The sequence below is a fragment of the Aulonocara sp. 'chitande type north' Nkhata Bay genome, linkage group LG20, assembly GCF_057382095.1.
Source record: "Aulonocara sp. 'chitande type north' Nkhata Bay isolate Kocher_YH1m ecotype deep benthic linkage group LG20, A_spYH_male_GT1.1, whole genome shotgun sequence".
NCBI classification, from domain to species: Eukaryota; Metazoa; Chordata; class Actinopteri; order Cichliformes; family Cichlidae; genus Aulonocara; species Aulonocara sp. 'chitande type north' Nkhata Bay.
The window spans coordinates 28,164,104-28,183,293 of NC_141363.1; the positions used below are offsets into that span (position 1 = coordinate 28,164,104).

The 19,190-nt window shown below is 41.2% G+C and overlaps 2 protein-coding genes across 2 annotated transcripts; both read left to right on the top strand.

Moving 5' to 3' along the window:
- The first annotated feature begins 1,454 nt into the window (after positions 1-1,454).
- nppb (natriuretic peptide B) lies at positions 1,455-2,606 on the top strand. Its single transcript, XM_086277293.1, has 3 exons — positions 1,455-1,672; positions 2,044-2,329; positions 2,413-2,606. Exons 1-3 carry the CDS (start codon positions 1,559-1,561, stop codon positions 2,427-2,429), a joined length of 417 nt encoding a protein of 138 aa, XP_086133419.1. The 5' UTR covers positions 1,455-1,558; the 3' UTR covers positions 2,430-2,606.
- A 4,894-nt stretch (positions 2,607-7,500) lies between these two features.
- Positions 7,501-10,850, top strand: nppa (natriuretic peptide A). Its single transcript, XM_086277291.1, has 3 exons — positions 7,501-7,682; positions 9,682-9,988; positions 10,562-10,850. The coding sequence occupies exons 1-3, from the start codon at positions 7,572-7,574 to the stop codon at positions 10,564-10,566; spliced, it is 423 nt and encodes a 140-aa protein (XP_086133417.1). The 5' UTR covers positions 7,501-7,571; the 3' UTR covers positions 10,567-10,850.
- The last annotated feature ends 8,340 nt before the right edge of the window (positions 10,851-19,190 follow it).

Consider the following 19,190-nt stretch of genomic DNA (forward strand, 5'->3'; position numbering starts at 1 on the left):
GCACTTTGTCTCCCAGTGAAAATTGCCAGAATCTAGCCGCTCCCTTTGTACGGGCGCTCCTGGGCCTGGAGGAAATTTTCCTCAGCACCACTGTGGAAAAAACTCCTGGCACGACCCGGATGCTTGGGCAGTTTTTATTTGATTGATGTGCTCTTGAACTTTGCAGCGCTCTTCCTTTATCTTCGCTGTCAGTTTCTGTCACGCCAGCTCCTGTGTCTGGATGAAAATGCTCCTCTCCGGCCCCAGCAGCTACTGGAATAGGTAATGCATGATTAAATGATGCTCATCAGTTGTGAAGATCAGCCTCCCCTGCTTCCACACCCTAAACCCGCTGCTCCACCCCACCACAGCTGGATTCTCATTCTTATTTGGATTCAGGGCTGAACCTGCTCTCATCTGCAAGGATAATTGGGGCACCAGTGGCAGACCTGCTAGTTGTAGTGTTCTCTAGGTCCGTTCACGAATGTTTTGTTTGAAAATGCAGTAGTAGCTTACTGGTGATCTGGCTCTAGCAGTGCTTTTCCTGCTCCACCTTGCCCCAAACCCAGATAGTGTGATGACCCTTTAATTTTTTTAGAGGAGTTTATTCTGAAGTTAATTTGCTTACAAGAAAGTGAAATTTGTTGTTGTTGTTGTTCATTAAATTATTGTTTTTTTTGTTTGTGTTCATTCAATTACTGAGGATTCTGTGACTTGGTGGTCCAAATGAGACTGCTACAATAATAAAAACGATTTTATTTATTTAGACCTACCAAAATCCCAGCAGTGAGTTTAGCAGTTACTACTTGTCAGTCACTATAACTGCATGAAATATAAAAGATTTCCTGTATCTGTCTGTATGAAAGCAGAGCTGAATCCGTCTTTTAGAGACAGTACTTCACCTAAATTCATAATCATTTAATTCACTGCTATATTTGATTAAAGTTATCACAAGACTTGTGAGTGATATGTGTAGTGTTTTGTTTTTCCTTTGCTTCTCACAGCAGGTCAGTGATGACCGACAATTAAAAATGTTGTAATCATCCAAAGGTGACAGACTTTAAAATACACTTTCAAGAAAAGAACATTAGGCAATGTAAACAGCCCATTAGCAGAGTGGACCCCCCATTTTTATTCCTTCCACTAAAAGATGATTTCTCAGAGCAATTATTACGAGGTGACCGTACAACTATTACATCTGTGTCTTCATTTAGTAACACTATCATGTTGTCACATTAGTTTACTACTTCCTGTAACTCAGTGACAACAGTGTCCCGTGTGAGGTGGGGAGGCTCTGGAGAATGTTTCTCAAGCAAAGTAGCATATGTAAGCGGCTATGTCATAAGAATACTAGCATACAATGCTTTAAAAGGAGCATTTTCCGACAGCTCGTGTTATCAGAATTAGGTGTCAGGCATGCCGGTCCAATTCCTGGCATACCTATGTGTGTTAACCTTAAGTATAAAAGAGAGTGCTGCTGTTGGCTCCGGCATCCAAACACCTACAAGTCAAAGAAGAAAAAGAGAATTTATCCATTCATCCAACTACTAACACGAGCTGCAGCAACCCACAGAGCAACATGCGTCTGTCTTCTATATCGCTCTGTAGCCTCCTTCTCATTTTAAAGCTGCAGCTGACTAGTACATATCCCATCAGCACTGGCTTGACTGACACTGACATGGACATCTTGAAGGTAAGTCTCTAAAGTCACTAAAGTTTTTCTTGAAAAAGTTGAGTCTTTCTGGGAGTTTCAGGCAATCTGTAGCAGCAATCAGAACAAGGAACTCAATTTTATTCACGTAAAATGTTGAACAACATCCTGCATTTCCTTCCATAGCTGTTCCCAATATTTAGCCTTGATCTCTCATGTGATAAAAGCATAAAGTCTGATCATTTTTATCTGTCACCTGTGCTCCAACATTGCTTCTAATAATCTCAATAAACTGAGACATAAACTGTTGACAAATACATTTGAGTGCCTCTGTCTATCCTCATGCCATAGTTAAATCGCCATGGTTATTATTCAAGACACAGTACAACTTTCATCTGTGTGGATCTTTAAAGGTGCTCCTAAGCAGACTGGAAGAGTCTGTTTCAGACCAAACGGCAGTGGACCAAAATGCCCCTGGACAGAGAGATCTTCTAGACAGCCTTAGCAGAGAGGACGCAGGAGATAGACATCAGCCAGACACCGGACTAGATGAAGCTGAAATCCGGGAGTTTCTTTCGGCCAAGAACCTCAAGAGTGTCCGCAATGATTCATCTAGGAAATCCTCTGGTTGTTTTGGGCGACGGATGGACAGAATAGGCTCCATGAGCTCTCTGGGGTGCAACACTGTGGGAAGATACAGTAAGTTACAGTAACTACACTACAACACGGTTAGAGTAATGTACCACAGATTTAACTCTTACTCTCTTACTCTTCCCTTGCAGATCCAAAGCAAAGATGAAGTCTTACCATCTAAATTCCAAAACTGCAACGTCTCTACCCAAAGATACTTTTATTTAAAGGCTATTTATTTACTAATATTTATTAAATACTGTTGCTCAGCAGAATATTTAAAATAATCAAAGCCAAACTGTTCCTTGTGTACTGTTGAATGTTTTAATAAATGTTTACAACTGCACGTCATTGGCCCTCATCACTGACCATGAGACACAGCCAACATATTTCAAAAAGGCACAAATGTACGGGAGACTTTTCCTTTGAACTGTCAAATATAAAAACACACACTGAAACATGCAGTGTTGTCTTAATGAAGAAGCTCTTGTCATTCTGAGTAACTGACAGCAGCAGGGAGCTCTATGCAGGACGTTTATATACAGAATTCATTTGATAACAGATTTATTTTTCTGTCTTCATAAAAAAGAGTAATGATCTGACACAGATCATTACTCAACAACATTGATTAATATGCTGAACTGTTTATTGGTGATAATGATTTTCCGTTCCCATTTATTTCACTGCCAGTGCGTTACTGCTGATCAGCTGAGTAGTTTAGTGTGTACATGCTTAGCTTGGCACCTGATTGCGTCTCCGAGGTTGATTAAACGCTTTCTAACAAGGAAGTGATGTACAGTGAATTACAGTACAGCTTAGCACTCCATCATCAGTGAGGAGCTCCACTGATTAAAGCTACAATTACATCATCATGAGTGAATTTGAATTTGCTGACTTTTTTAGAGTGTTCAAACCACCTTTCATGGCCACATGGTTTAGATGGCTGTTTGACTGATTGATATATTGATTGTTTCCACTAGATGTATAACAATTCACACTGACTCCACCACACTTTACAAGTCCCCAGCTTGTTAAATAAATTCCCCTTTTAGAGATAATAAAGGGGGAAGAAAAATCACATGTGATTTCTTGTTACAGGCACCGAACAGGGTATTAACCCTATAATGTCCTTTGTATCATATTTAATATGAGTTTCTGAGACCTCTATCTCATGAACATGATCAATACTTGCCATAATTTCAAAATCTTATGGACAAAACTCATTTTTTGTCTAAAATTAACATTGTTGTTAACAAAAAGTTGCCAAAACATCCAATGTATCAAATGCGATACAAAAAATATATAATAAACATATATCATGCACAACATTATGTAGGAAAAAAAAAAGATTTGTGGATTTTGTTATAAGGGCTAATAAACATCTCAGTTCCAAAAAAATCTGAATTTTATGGATATTTTTTGATGGGTTGGGTCTGACAACCCATCTTAAAAATCTCTTCGTCTAGAAATATACTAGGCACGTGCACGACTAGACGACTAATCATTGCTATTGTAACGAGTGGGCACCAGATTTCTCCAAGACATGCTGGAGAAATCTTTCGGCTGGCCTGGGAATGCCTTGATGTTTCTCTGGATAAGCTGGAGGAGCTGGTTGGTGACAGCGAGGTCTCAGCTTCCCTGCTTAGACTGTTGCCCCTACGGCCCAACTTCACAGAAGCAGAAGAAAATGGCGGGGTGGTTTATCGATTTATCATTTTAGATTTAAGGTTTTATTGAAGTGGTTGTCATGAACCATGTACATCATTCAAGAGTCTGGGGATCTGAGGAAAAGTTGTGTTTTTTAGTTATAGTAAGAGTATGTAATAGTTTTCTTGTCATATTTTATTTTAAGTGTAGTTTGTATGTTTGAAGTAGAGTGTGCAACAAAAGGTATAAAACACTCATACCATCTATAGATTACAGAACTTTAACCAAACCATTGTCAAGAGTAAGTATCCACAGCCTTTAATCAACTCTGTCTTCTGATCTTTGCAACATTATTTACTAAACTGGGTTTTAAAAAATTAATTATTTGGTTAGAATCCAAGATGGAGATGAATGGAAAATTGTTTTAAAACTCCACTGGGACATTTCAAACACCTCGTATGCTGTTTGGGTTAACCAATCCCTACGGTGTCTCAGACCCTCAGAAAAGATGTCCTAAGAGACTTCTTTAGCGTCTTCATCTTTGTGTTTAGATTGGGATTTTCCTCTACTTTTTTCAAAATCCTGTTCGAGGTTGACAGGTGAAGCCTGGCCCCACCTCAGGTCCAGCTGGACCACAGGCTACAATTTCTCTCCTACCTGCAGACTGCTAAAAGTTTGAACTCCAATCTTACACAATGGTTCTTGTTTTTAGAAGATTCAATTTGTCCACCATGTACCGCTTGTACCGGTGATGGAAGACTTTTACCTTACAGCATCTCGAGGCAACTTTTGTTGTATTTGGAACTTTTTTTTTAAGAACTGAAATTACCACCATGGCATTCCTTCCCAGCTTCCACTGGGACCACATCACTAGGTTTGCCTGCTACCTTTGGGTAAGTAGAACTACTTCTTTCCTGAAACAATATTTTTGGTGTCCTTCATTAGTGTTAAAGAATACGTTCCTGCCTCCCCCACATGTCTCCTTCACCCACTAACAATTCCAAATAGGTTCTTGTCATACATCTTTTTGGATTTTATCACTGATTTTCTCCTCTCAGATGGAAAGACAGTTATATTAACCACTGTGTACAGGTTCTCTGAGGCAGCTCACTGTGTGGCCCTGAAGAAGCTCCCTCAGCCTCCAATTTCAATTCAATTTAATTCAATTTTATATAGCACCAAATCTTAACAGCAGTTGACTCAGGGCACTTTAAATTGTAAGATAAAGACTGTATTGTGGAGGTAAGCATGGACGACACAGAGCTCTTAATTCTCACTCCTTCTTTATTCCTCTCCAACATCAACTGAACACATCGCGCCACAAACACAGCAACACACACTTCCTCAACACTGGGTGTGAGTGGAGCCCTCTAGTGGTCCACCACAGTATAATAATACAAGAGCAAGTGCTTTGGATTCTACCGTCAGACAAATGGACAGATCGAAAGATGAAAGCAGGAAGTAGCAGCAGCCTGTGGTTGAATTATCCATAACAATCCATAACTTTGAGTTGTCTTGTGAATATGCCCATAACTCACTCAGTGCTAAAAGCAATCACTGTTTAAAGTTTCAACTGGTTCTCAGCCACCCCATTCCCATCCAATGAAGAGGAACTGGATGTGCTCCCAGTTCAGTCCCATCTGAAGCACAGCTGCTGCAACTGGAACCAAATGAAGGTCGCCCAGCTTTGAACTGCTGACTGCAGTCACTGCTTTAATTTTCATTGTTTGGAGTTCTCATAAAGCCAAAGCATCAAGCCATGACATTACGCTCTTTCAGGCTCTCCTGGCTCTGTTTTCATGAGAGAGCACGCAAAAGCTGGGTGCTCAGGATCCACATCCATTCACCACAGCCACAGTCATTTGGTTAGCCTGTTCCTCAAATGATGGAAAGGAGTCCAAACTGTATTGGTCTGAAGTGGATTCAAACAGCAACAACAATGATGAATTCTGGGTAATTTAAATGCATTCCAACAGCTAGCAGTTCAACCATCAGGCCACAGAGACACCTCCTGCAGCAGCATGTCCAGGATCACATTACTTTTCAATCACACCCAGTGCACTCCCTTTATATTCCTTCTTACCACTCAGATTAATGTCCTTGTCTGCTCAAAGCCTGAAGGCAGCTAAGGTCACACTGTGCAAGTATATGTGGCACATCTGTAATGCTGCAAAGCCACATAAATCTCATATTTTATTGCCCAAATACTTTACATTCCCTATAATTCTCCGGCTCTAGCTGGCCATCATAGGTCCTACAAAGTCCTCTGGGAGCTTGGTCAGCTGTGGAGGATTGTCCCACGCCAAGAGTGTAAAGAAAAAACAAAAGCAAATTTAAAAAAAGTTTTTGTATGTTTTAAACATGAGGTCTGAGCATGACAATGGTATTAGTCTTCTCAGCAAAATGAAACAAATGATTCTCTAAATATTATTTATTTATTTCAGTTCTGTTTAGTTTTGAGTGACCTTGTGATTTTTTTTAAATTGCTTTTTAATTTTCTCCAAATAGGAATTTAAAATGACTCCTTAGAATTCAAATCTGCAGGATTATTAGGGGTCTGTGTGAAGCACATCCCTTATTAAATGTGCCATTTATGTGCCTTCTGAATGAGCGAACAAGGCAAAGCTCCACCCATGAAATGCGATCTCTTATCATAGTGCATCAAAGTCTGCACTTCCAAAATGTGCGACTGCAAAGACCCTAGAAACCAATAAAGACCTCAGGCTCTGATTTGTCTGATTAATACTGTGGAGTTACAGTAAAATGAGAACATGGTGTTTGTGTAACTCTTAACTTTGAAACTCACCGAATACACATTAAAACTCAAATATTTATTTTGTAAATATTTCTTTAAATATGTGAAAATTACTTGTTTGTTATAAAACATGTAAATTTATGATTGTTTCTTGAAAGTTGAGTCCATGTAATTCTTGTCTACTTTCTATTAAAGGCCACCTATTATTGAAACATACTCACAGTATATGCTTCTTCTTTTCTATAATACCGCCTGTTCATGCCTGTTCATAATGCAGCCTATAATTTTAGATTATAGGCTGTATTATTCCTACCTTACAAACTCATGGCAGGAAGAAATGCCTTCAGTTATGGTAATAAATCATATTCACGATACTGTTTATATTCCTTTGACTATAACATTGTTTCCTTCCTGTCCTAATCTAAACCATGGAACCACGAGCAGCAGTTTTAACCTACTATGGTACGTTTCATTCTTAGGAGTGTAGACAGTGTTAAGTATTTGCATAGTGAAACTGCATTCTTCCCAATACACAGCTCAGAGATCCAAGATGGCTCCTTAGGTCATGCCACTGCTGACTGGAAAGCATGATGATACACAGACACATATACTGTATACATAGACACACACACACACACACACACACACACACACACACACACACACACACACACACACACACACACACACACACATGTCACTTACCACCAAGCGCCACTTAAAGAGACATCTGACCAGCGGCCTTATCATTTAGAGGTGTCAGAATGCACTTGGGGCCGTCTACAAAATGATGGCACTGCCTGTCTGGCGCATGGTAAGTGTATGTAGATGGTTGTGTATGTGAGCCAGTCTGTATATAAAAGCTTGCAGTGCATGCTATAGTATCAGTATTAGCAGAAGAAACATAACATGAGAACTGAGGTTCTGTGGGGTGTATTGGCCCTGCTGTGTCAGCAAACACTGGTTAGCAGCCACATACTGGGGAGGCCCTCATCTGCTAATGACCTGGCTCAGCTCAAGGTAAGAAACCATGTCACACCTGTAATCAACACACCATTTGTGAAAACATTACACTGTGAAGGGTCAGGTACTTTGATATTCAAACAGAGAGAGGGTCAAAGATGAGAAAATAGTTGCATGAATAACATATTTCCTGTTATTACAACATTTAAAAGTCATTCAAAGGCAGTTTCACTGGTATCAGTGTCTTCAATTATACCATGCTTGTAGGAATGCTACAAGCATTTTATAATTGCACAAATGCATCCAGTCCAGTATAACTGATTTATGTTTTACTTGACAAAGTAAAGAGTTTTTTTCAAATATAGTTTAAATCAGACCACGTGTTGACATGCTTTTCTTTGGATTTGTGAGTATTGAGAGGGCATAACAAGATAAAATGTTGACTGTTGTGATGACACCAAGAAGACACAACAACAGATCAGGCGATTACAAACAAAGCAACACAATGTCGAAAAGTAGTTATCATTAGAGTGTGACCTCACATTGATCTGATCTCAAAGATATACCAGCTTTACTTTGTTCTCCTGATTTTCACTTGTAATTTTAACTTCATCAAAACCTTCATCTTCATTCTTCCTTCATCTTATAATTAGCTGAGGTGAACTAGAAATTAGAGCTCTCTGCTTCCAGAATAACAAGCTGTGGTTTAGCTGTGGCTGAAGTAGACAGTTATTAATGAGTTTGCTTTGACTCTGACACAGCACTGACAACACATGAACAAAACCTTCACCTTTATTCCTGATATGCTGTTAATATTTGCATACCTATTAAATTAGGCAATAAAAACATCCATTGTTTTGAAAGTATGCAGCCTTTGGTTCATAGTGTGAACGTCACAATATCTGTGCACTGATGATAACTGTGATATTTAAAATTTAAACATCGTGAATGATGGGTCCCTCTTGTTTGTTGTTGGCTGAGTGGGTGACTCCAGGTGGGCTCTCAGACTCGGGACCCATCTGCTGACTCTAGTCCACGCTTTGCGGTGGAGATGGTGAGTCCCAACCCTGGGACCCCAGGTAGGGTGTAGTAGGGGATTTAGATGATCAGCTGATGAACTGGGTCTTTCCTGGCTACCTTGGTGGCCCCACACAACTCGTCACTGCTGTGTGTTTTTCAATTTGATCTGCACCTGAGGCATTGAGTGTGAGCATTGTTGACCAGCTGTCGGGTGCTCATGTCACAACTGTCAATCTTAAAAGCACTCTATTTTTCATACAGTCATACTCATCCTTTATATCTCAAACACTCACTTGCACCATAAGGTCTGTATTTAAAAGCTTGCAGTGTACACTATAGTATCAGTATTAGCAGAAGAAACATAACATAGGAACTGAGATTCTGTGAGGTGTAATAATCCAGTGTGAGAGTCAGCTGGGTTAACTGTTGCTTCCTGTTTACCTAGCTGAGGCAGCTTTTATTCCTCCTTTTCTGACAGACAGACCCCCACTGTCAATAAATTCCTCACACAAGTTTATAGCTAAACCAACTGATTTGAGATGCTGGAGGTCAGGGTTCAGCAACTTCATCTCATTCTAAAAGTCCACTATTGTCCTTTAAACAAGGGTTGACAAACAATCCTCATCACCTGGGACCTTTCTTTTGGCTCACGCTGGGATGGCCGGCCTCTTGTGGGGTTGGTTACCCATTGGTTCTCTGGGGCCCTTGTCCTTTGGCAGTGGGGGCTCCATGTGGAGCCTCCCTCTTCCTTCACGTGGTTGTCATCGAGATGTGTGGCCTCAGGTCTTCACTATTCTTGGGGGTCCGTGGACAGCCTGGGTCTCATGGTCTAATGGACCTGACTCTGGCTCCCAGGGGGGTGTTGTTGCAGCCTGTCACCCTCATTATGTATACACACCCACACCCACCCACCCACCCACACACACACACACACACACACACACACACACACACACACACACACACACACACACACACACACACACACTTGCACGTCCCACCTGATTTATTAGATGCTTTATGATTTCTACAACAGTCTTTGCTGGAACGCTTTGAGGAGACATTGGAAGAAGTGGTCCAGAAAGAAGACTTGGAAGCTTATTATGAAGACATGAACCAAGAGCCCAAAAGCAGCCAGGCCAGCCAAGGATGGGACCAAGAGGGGAACCAAGAACCTCTGATATCTGAAAAAGCCCAACCACTAACTGAGGGCAAGACTGTGAATCAGAGGAGCCGCCTCCAGGACCTGCTGATGGCCACCAGGAAACGCACCTCTGGCTGTTTTGGAGCCAGGATCGATCGAATAGGAAATGCCAGTGGCTTGGGATGCAATAGTGGAAGAGGTAGGACTGCAGTCGGAGAAGCAAAACACAAATTTGAATTAAATTTGTTAAATAAATACAGAGCATTAGAACATGTCAACCCTTAAAAATGTGCATGCAGTTGGATTTTGACTAAATGTGCATTCACATATTCTACAAGTTCTTAACTTGACAACGTGACAATTGTGTTGATGTGTTTTCTCACTTGTTATTCTTTCGGGCTGCTGCCTTTCGGGGTTGGCACAGCATTGAGCCTTCATCTGCCTCCATCACACCAACTTCCTCTGCACATGTCCAAACTATCTCAGCTTTGCCTTAAACATTGACCTTCTTCACACTATTCATTGTAAAAATGTTTTGGACAGTCCACTTTTGTTCATACCATAAAGTACGCCAAGTAATAATTTGCAGAACACATTTATGTTGATTGACACTTAGTTTTATTTATTTTTTAAATGAAATATAAATACTTAAAGTTTAAGTAGAAGTTGGAAATAAATGCATTTGAAGGATGATGATGGTACCAGGATTGCAACATGACCAGTTAAATAACAGTACTGTCTTCTTTTTGTGCTTGTGTCATTGTCCTCCTAGGATAGTCCAGCCTTTTCCCGGGGCGCATGACGAATTCTGCTGTTGGAACTGAAATTATATCAGAGAAATATAGAGTTTGGTATGGTTTTGTATTAGTTGCATTTCAACTTTGTGTATCTATTTTGCATGTTTCTGTGTCAGACATGAGAAACTGGCTGTTTTTCAAGTAGGTAATTAATTCGATAAGTCCATTGTAGATGAGCAACATAAACACTTTAATGGAAAAGAGTTAAACAACTACTGTAACTGCATGTGGGGGTCTAACAAAAATAAACATATTTTTTACTTACATGAAGGATTCTCTCTATTTTATAGACAGAATAAAAAGTAGAATTTAAATAATATTTGAGATTGCAGTGTGCACATTGAGGAGCGGAGTGACTGATGCTGCTATAAAAGAATACGGCTCTCACAACAACAAAGTGGTAAAGTATGTGAAACATTGTACTGCATATATGACACACTGCAGGAGGACAGTGGTTGTCCACACTGAGGTTTTTAATAAAAAGGGAAATAGTTGTTCCGTGTTACTGTTGGCTTCCATCACCATGACATACTTAAGATTCGAACAAACTTTTTACAATTTTTCTGATAATTTGCTAATTGTGAAATAGGCTGATAGTTACCAATAGAGCTGTCAACAAGGTTAGGTTTCTTTAGTAGAGGAGTTACCTTAGCAAAGCCAAATAAATGACTCAAGGCACCGAACGGAAGCAGTTTGAGGACATCACATTATTTATGTGATTTAAGTGATTGATAAATGTGTTACAATCATCATCAGAAAGTAACAGAGCGTGCTGAGATGGAGGAGAAACAATACAGTTGATAGTATCCAATGATAAACGGAAATTATTCTTATAGCAAGATTACTGACATAAGAGGATCGAGCGAGTAAGAGTGAATGAGCTCTTTGAAGTGTTCACAGTAGACAACCAAACCTCGGGACTTCTGCAGTCATCCTGCTTTTCGATGGAAATATTGAAGGCTGCAAGTCTTATTAATTAACCAGGGTGAGTGGAAATTGACAGAGCAAGGGCCACTTTGTAAGGAGTGACCTGATTGAGAATGGCAAGAAACTGTTTGTTTTAATAAACACTTTCTTGCCTTTCTCAATCATTATGAACCTTAAAAGAGCAGTGAAAGCTCAAACGGATCATCGGGCATAAAAATGTCTTTTTTTAAAGCTTACAGCTGTTCCACTTCCTTTGGCAAAGATGTGAGGAGCACAAATGAACTGGAACTCTAGAATATAGTTTTTAAAAATACCACATTTTATTATCACGCTGCCAGGCCAAAAAGATTAACATTAAATCCAGATTCTCATTATAGAACAAGTCCTTTAAAATATAAGACTACAAACTGAGTGGCTGTTTATTACAAGTTTTTTTTGGTGGCGTAAGCTACACACAAAATCAGGGTTCCTGCTGTGTTGGGCCCTAGCTTTCCACGCCTTTTAGATGGCAGCCCAGGTGGTAAACACAAGGCAGCATGGACTAGTCCAGCCTCAACCAGTCTCAGGTGAATCTGCCTGGCATCAACCCAACATGAGCGCAGGAGCAGAGCTTCCACAGAAGCAGCACAAGGAAATTAGCTCTTTCCTCCTGTGGGGTATCCCAAGCAAAGACAGGCTGACCATCAAAAGTGGAAGTATACCCGGGGCCATCCTCAAGCTGTGCTGGAAAGAACCCTGTTTGCTTTACGCTGGAAATTATACATAAGAGATTTAAGGGCTAGCAGGCAGATGATGCCAGACAAAAATGTAGTTAAAATATGGGCATAACGTGTAAAATAAACAAGAGGCAGAGGCAGCAGAATCAGCAAAAAAGGATTCAAAGAGTATATATGATAGAGGTAATCTTGTGCATGGTTTCACAGTGAATGGGGTTTGAGATGAGGACAAACAGTAGGTATTTTCCATCTGGAAACATCTGCATGTAACATTATTTCATTTCATTTATTTATTTATTTCACACTTGGTCAACAGTTTCCACAGTTAGTTCTTTCAAACAAACCAACTACACTTTCTGTCAGTAAAGCACTGCAACCACGTGTGAAAAGGAGCAGGCAGAAGAATATATTCTTATTAAACCCTGCCTCCCATCTACAATCCAACTTATATCGCAAGTGGGCACCAAAAGTCAAGGAACAAACTAACATTAACACTTATTTCCTGTCCTAACTCAAACCAAACAACAAATTTACAGTAAGAATATATCACTCCACATAGTAACAAGGAGAAAAGATAAGTAAATAAAATAAATGAAACAAAAAACACCCCAGTTTTATTTATATCATGCCAAATCATTAATCACAAGTACTGAAGTACTCCCACTAGGTTTAAATCTGGGACTCTCCACCATTTGACCTTAGAACTGAAGAAGCTTCTCGGATGAGAGGTGAAACGTCTTCAAGCAACTTAAAGAAGCCCAGACGCTTTTCTTTGCAAGCTCCTTTGACTACAATGACCTGGATGACTGAGAACCTTCACAGACACAAGTACTGAAGATGCTTTAAATTATTATCGTGAATAACTTAGTCTTGTATAGTAGCTTAAAAAAAGGGTTGACTCATCAAAGTCGCCCCCTTTGGCAGATATAACAGCTGAAGACAGTCGTGGCTTCTTTCTACAATAGAAATCAAATATTCTCCCATATCTGTAGCAGAAGTTCCCATAAACGTGGACCTTGTAGGTTGCTTTGCTTTCACTCTTCTGTCCACTTCATCCCAAACCAGCTCGATGGGGTTTAAGTCTGGAGACTGTGCTGGACACTCCGTGTTTTCAAGCTCACCACCTTGTTCTTTGTTCCTGAGGTAGTTCTGGCACAGCTTGGATTTAGGTTTTGGGTCTTTATGTTGCTGTAGGATGAAGCCCTGACCAACCAAGGTCATACCAGAGGGTCCTGCATGGTGCTGCACAATGCTGTGGTTTTGGTTCAGGGTGCCTCTCACTCTGTACAAGTCACCGGCAAACAGCCCCAGACCATCACACTTCCTCCTCCATGTTTGACAGTCGATGCCACACACTGTGGAACCATCCTTCACCTACTCCACCGCAAAGATCCTGTGTGATGATCTCAAGATTTCAAATGTTGATCCATCAGTCCATAATACCTTCTTCCAGTCTTCAGTAGTCCAATGGTGGTATTTCATGTCCCAGCCAAGCCTCTTTGTCTTATTCTGACGTCTGGCATTCTTGCTGCAACTCGTCCTGTCAAACCTGCAGCTCAAAGTCTTCTCTTCACAGCTGAAACTGAGACTTTCTTACTACGACCACTATTAAGCTGTGCTTGAAGCTGTTGTCCTGTCAGCCGCCTATCACACAGCTGTTAACTTGTCCTCTGATTGAGTCGTGTCTTTGGGTCTGCAGACCTCTTCCTGTCAGTTTGTTTCTGAGCCTTTGGATGCTGAAGGAAACTGGACTCACTGACACCTTGACTTTCTTTGCAGTTTCTCTGTAGGACAGACCGACATTTATACGTGTTATGATGGTCTGTCTCTCTTCCATTGTTAATCACCTTTTTTTCACCATTTGTGTACCATCACACTGCTTTCTGCAGTACAATACTGTTCAAAAATTGCAATAAATAACTGGAAAATCTGGGGTGTTCTAAAACTTTTGACCGGTAGTGTATATAAATAAAAAGGCTAGAGGTTAAAAGCTTTGTGGCTAGAGGTGAGTTTTGAGAAGATTTTTAAAAAGAGTCCAGTGATGGGGCGTTGCGAGAGTTCCAGAGGGTGGGGGCTGCCACACTAAAGGCTCTGTTCCCAAAGGTTTGGAGGTTGTTGTGAGGGACAGAAAGTAAACCCCTGGCTGAGTACTGCAGTATCTGAGACTGTGTGTATGGGTGCAGCAGTGTCAGACAGGTACTGAGGGCCCAGAGCATCAAGGGATTTGTAAGTGAGAAGAAGGATCTTGTAAGTAATGTGTGACTAGTCTGGGAGTCAACTGAGAGTTGGTTGAAGTGACATGTTCCAGAGATAAGTGCATGTTAAAATCATAGCAGCTGAGTTCTGGACATACTGGAGCCTGTCCAGGTCTTTGCTGGAAATCCTGAACAGCCGTAATCCAGCCAGATGGTGAGAAAGACTTGGATAAGCGTTTCTGCTACAGAGGATAGCCAAAATCGAAAGGTAGGACTGGAACTTGAAGAGTACAGTACCAGTGAGGCAAGGATAGAGGAATAGTGTGAGACACCCTTACCTCTCCAGTTTATGAGTTATCTGCTTTAAGGTATGCATTTCACAGTTATACCAGGAATTCAAGTACTTCTGATTTTAGTTTTGTTTTTTTATTTTAATAATAATTTGACCTGAAATGAGAGCTAAACTGGATAAAAAGTTTGAAAAATCAAATGAAAACTCTAAAACTGTTTTTTCAGTTTTTCAGTTCAGGGGAACAATGCAAAGAGTTAGATGGTAAATGGGCAGATTCTATTTTTTAGCACTTTTCTGCTCTCCCAGAGCACTCGAAGTGCCACATTCACCCATTCACACAAACAGTTCTTTCTGTGCTTTTCAGTGCTTCCTAGCCAACATCCACATTCTGATGGATCCACGGAGAGCAACATGGGGTTAGTATCTTGCCAAACGATATTTGTCATTCAGACTGGGGAAGCCAGGGATCGAACCACTAACCTTCCGATTAGTAGATGAGCTGCATTTGAACTAACATAGTTATCCTGCTGTAACCAGCTTTCTGTAAGGCAGAATAAATCAATATGTTGATCAATTATTACTTGCTATACTAATAATTATTAAGTGCTAACAGGCAATTATAAGAGAGAGGAATGTTAGCCACTTCATCCAAAGTGAGATGGATGCCACATCTTCTAACAAGTCCAGGTTTTCCTCATTTTGACAAAGCCACACACCGAATCAACATTACACAACGTCACATTTCTCCAAACAGAATCACCAACAGCCAGAGTAGGGAAAAGCTATTTGAAACATGAATCATGGGCTTCTGTTTAGGATTATGCCTTCTCCTCACCATTACTAAGCTAGCCTGTTTTCCTGGCTGCTTGGGAAAATCTGCTAACGTAAAGGTAACAGTGCCTTACAGGTCAACTAGGCTGCAGACAGCAATAAAGGATGTCTATTCATTGCTTATAATTACTTTGTCACCTAAGAGTCACTGCATGAGGATTTTCACTGTTAAAAGTACATCCCAAATAGATGAGCTCATGAGCTCTTTATGCTTCTTGTTTCTTATATTACAGAATATAATCTGAAATGGGACACAAACAATGTTACTGTCACGGTCGGACGGTCCTCCCCGGGCAACCTGGGTTTTGTTATTTTGGTTTTCTCCTGTTTCTCCTCTCTCCCAACCGTGGCGTTTGTTTACGGAAGCTCGCGCTTCCGGGGAGGGTGTGGCCCGGACAGAGGCTCCTCCTCGCGGCTGTGGACTCACCTGCACTTGATCGCCCTGCCCGCTGCTTCTAATCAGCCTCCCTCTTAGACCTGTGGCATTTAAGGAAGATGTGTGGCGACAGTTGACATCGGATTATTACTCCAAGCCAGAAATTGGCAAGGAGAAGAGAATCCGGGGTACTCTTTCTCCTGCATCTGTGACAGTTTGTGTGAGTGTGTGCATGTTTGCATAAATGTTGCACAGACCATGGCAAAGAAAAGCAAGAAAATTTAGTGATGAAGTGATGAAGCTGGCTTATATCAGCAATATATTATAAAGTGAAATTAAATCTTCAGCCTTGAAGCAGAGAAAACCTCTTGGCAGACAAAAATCTGTGCATTCACTCAGCAGAAAACTTGATGAAGGAAATGTAATTTCCTGTCAGTCATGTCATCTGGGTAAATTTGCTGAAACCAAGGAGTTGGGAGGTGGCACATGTCTTAAGGGACACATCTCTTCTCCAAAGAGCATTTTTCCAGAAATGCTCTTGGTGAAACAACGGTGCTCAGTATGACTAAATGACAGATCCATTTAATGCAGCTGCACCTGCTGATTTTACTTCTCCTGAAAAACACCAGTTCATCGATATGACATCTGATTCCATCCTGCGGCTGAGGTTTGCAGCACAAACACTGAGTAAATTCTGGCTTGGTGTAATTAGGAGAGGATGGACAGCTGTTGGCATTCGACTTCCCTTTGCCACATCTTTCATCTGTTTTCTGCTGTTGCCTCAGTGAAAACAAAGTGCAGATTTTGAATAAATGATTTTGGTTAGGATTAGGCCTTCAACACCTCGAGAAGGTGTGCAGTGAAAAACAGGCTCAGTGCAGCTACCAATGGTGATGTGGACGGCGAATCAGCTTCGGATGTGGAGAGTACTACGGCGTATCAGATGCTGCTGTGCACATTGGCATATTTCCCTGTTGCTTGTCTTGTGTTTCATGGTGTTACAATGTGAAGATACATGTGCTTTTTTGTGCTGAGGAGTTTTTGTTTTCTGTTCTCATACTGATTCCCTATTGGGGACCAGTATGAGCAGAGTTTCTTTTTTTCTCCTCGACTGCCCTTTTGTGTTATACATTTCATTGTTTCTTTAAAATGCCACCTTGTCTGACCTGTCTCCCCAATATGATGTTTGTGTATTTTATGTACAGTCAGAAAGGCTGAAATTTTGATGCAGGCAAATGCAAGTGACAAAAAAAGGCATTCATTCATTCAAGTATCGAACTGTCCCTTGTCAATGACATGTTTTGTCATGGTCCTGGGTCATTTTGACCCAGTGTTCTTAGTTTTCCTGTGGTTTTGTATTTTGTTCCTTATGTTCATTGGATTGTTTGGTTTGGTATTTGGATTCCCCCTGTGTTCATGCTTTTATTGTGGTGTTTGTTCTGGTACCGTGTTCCCGTCCTTTGGGTTCTGTGTTCTCCTCATCCCCTCGTGTATTCATCCTTGTTCTCTGCCTCTCTCTCTGTGCTCTTCTCTGTGTACTGTGTTGTGTTTAAGGTCCACATCTTGGTGTCATTATTTTCAGTTTCGTGTCCTCCCCGCTCGGTCATGAGTAATTGTCCTCAGCTGTGTTCCCCGTGTGTTCCCACTTCCCTCATTTCCTTCTGTGTATTTATGTCAGAGTATCCCTTTGTTCCGTGTTGCGTCGTCCCTCTAGGTTGTGTGCGTTCCCCCGTGTCTTCCCAGCGCCTCAGCTTTAGTTTCTCCCAGTATAGTTTTAACCGAACATTACCTGGTTTATAGAGACAGGGGTTGTGGACCTAAGGTATGAGGGTTTTTTAAGTACTTTATACTCTTGCTTATTATTAGGTTTTATGATTGGTTTTAATTCTTCATTCATTGATAATAGACAGAGGGTTTATTTCTGTTCAGATTTCATTCTTTACTTTTTATTTTACCTTGATTTCTTACAGATGTCCTGGTCGGGAGTTTAACCCACAACTCCTGTTATAAAATGGCATGTAGTCTTACCACTACACTATCCAGCTGCTAAATGAAGCCATACTGGCTTGACGTCGCATGGATTAACAAAGCCTGCGCCAGGTGTTGAGTAACCAGGATCCATGATGAGAACTGGGCTACATGAATAGGATGAAGAACCTAAGGAATCTTTGATGCCCAGCAACCAGATTGACAGCAACACAACTAGTAGCTCAGTGTTCCAACTTTTAGAAGAAAGAACTGCTCTCATGGCTAGAGATTGATGAGGTACAACACAAATGCTATGGCAAGGGGGAGCCAGGATGACAGGTCAGGGGGGAGATATCATCACATTGGATACTAAACAGCAGGTGCAATAGAATAAGGATAGTTGAGTGCGAGAGGAGCTGGCCTAAAAGATAGAATCATGGCGAAGCTTCAAACCCGGATCCTCCATAGCCAGTTACCAAGACTACGTGAAATACCCTCAGAAGATCTACTAGATGATGTGAATGCAGCACTATGGACGATACCTACCACCACTATTAAAGAGACTAACCAGCTGATCTACACCATGGCAGCAGTGATCAGTGAAATGCTTAGCTACAAGTTGAACAGCCACAAATGGTAAATGGTAAATGGCCTGTATTTATATAGCGCTTTACTAGTCCCTAAGGACCCCAAAGCGCTTTACATATCCAGTCATCCACCCATTCACACACACATTCACACAAGAAGCAGTACCCTCCATGGAGAAGGAGACTAGAGGCCAAGATCAAGGTAGCACGGAGGAAAGTGAGCCAACTATTGGAGCTGCAGAAAGGTGGAATGAAGAGGATGCCTAAGAAGTACAGCAAGCTGTCCATACCTGAGGCCTTGGAAACTGCCAAGCAAAGACTCACAGCCTTGGCCAGCCGCTTCAAGAGATACACCAGAGAGATAGAAGGCAGGACAATAAACCAGCTATTTCCACAGAACCAGCCAAGATGTACTCTCAGTGGCAGGAGAACAACATGAGAACACCCACCAACAAGGCTGAAGACCAAGCAATACTGAAAGAGTAACACATAACAGCAACACATAACAGCAATGCTCAGTGGCTAGTGGATCTAAGAGCAGACCACAGCAACCTCCTTGAACAGGGTCCAGTAACCATCACAGTGGCAGACCTACAAGAAAGGGTCTCCGGTATGAAGAATTGGACAGCAACAGACTCTAGCAGTCAGCCGAGACTACAAGACCAGACTGACCAACCTGTGCACTGCCTGGATTGAATACAAGAAGGCCTAT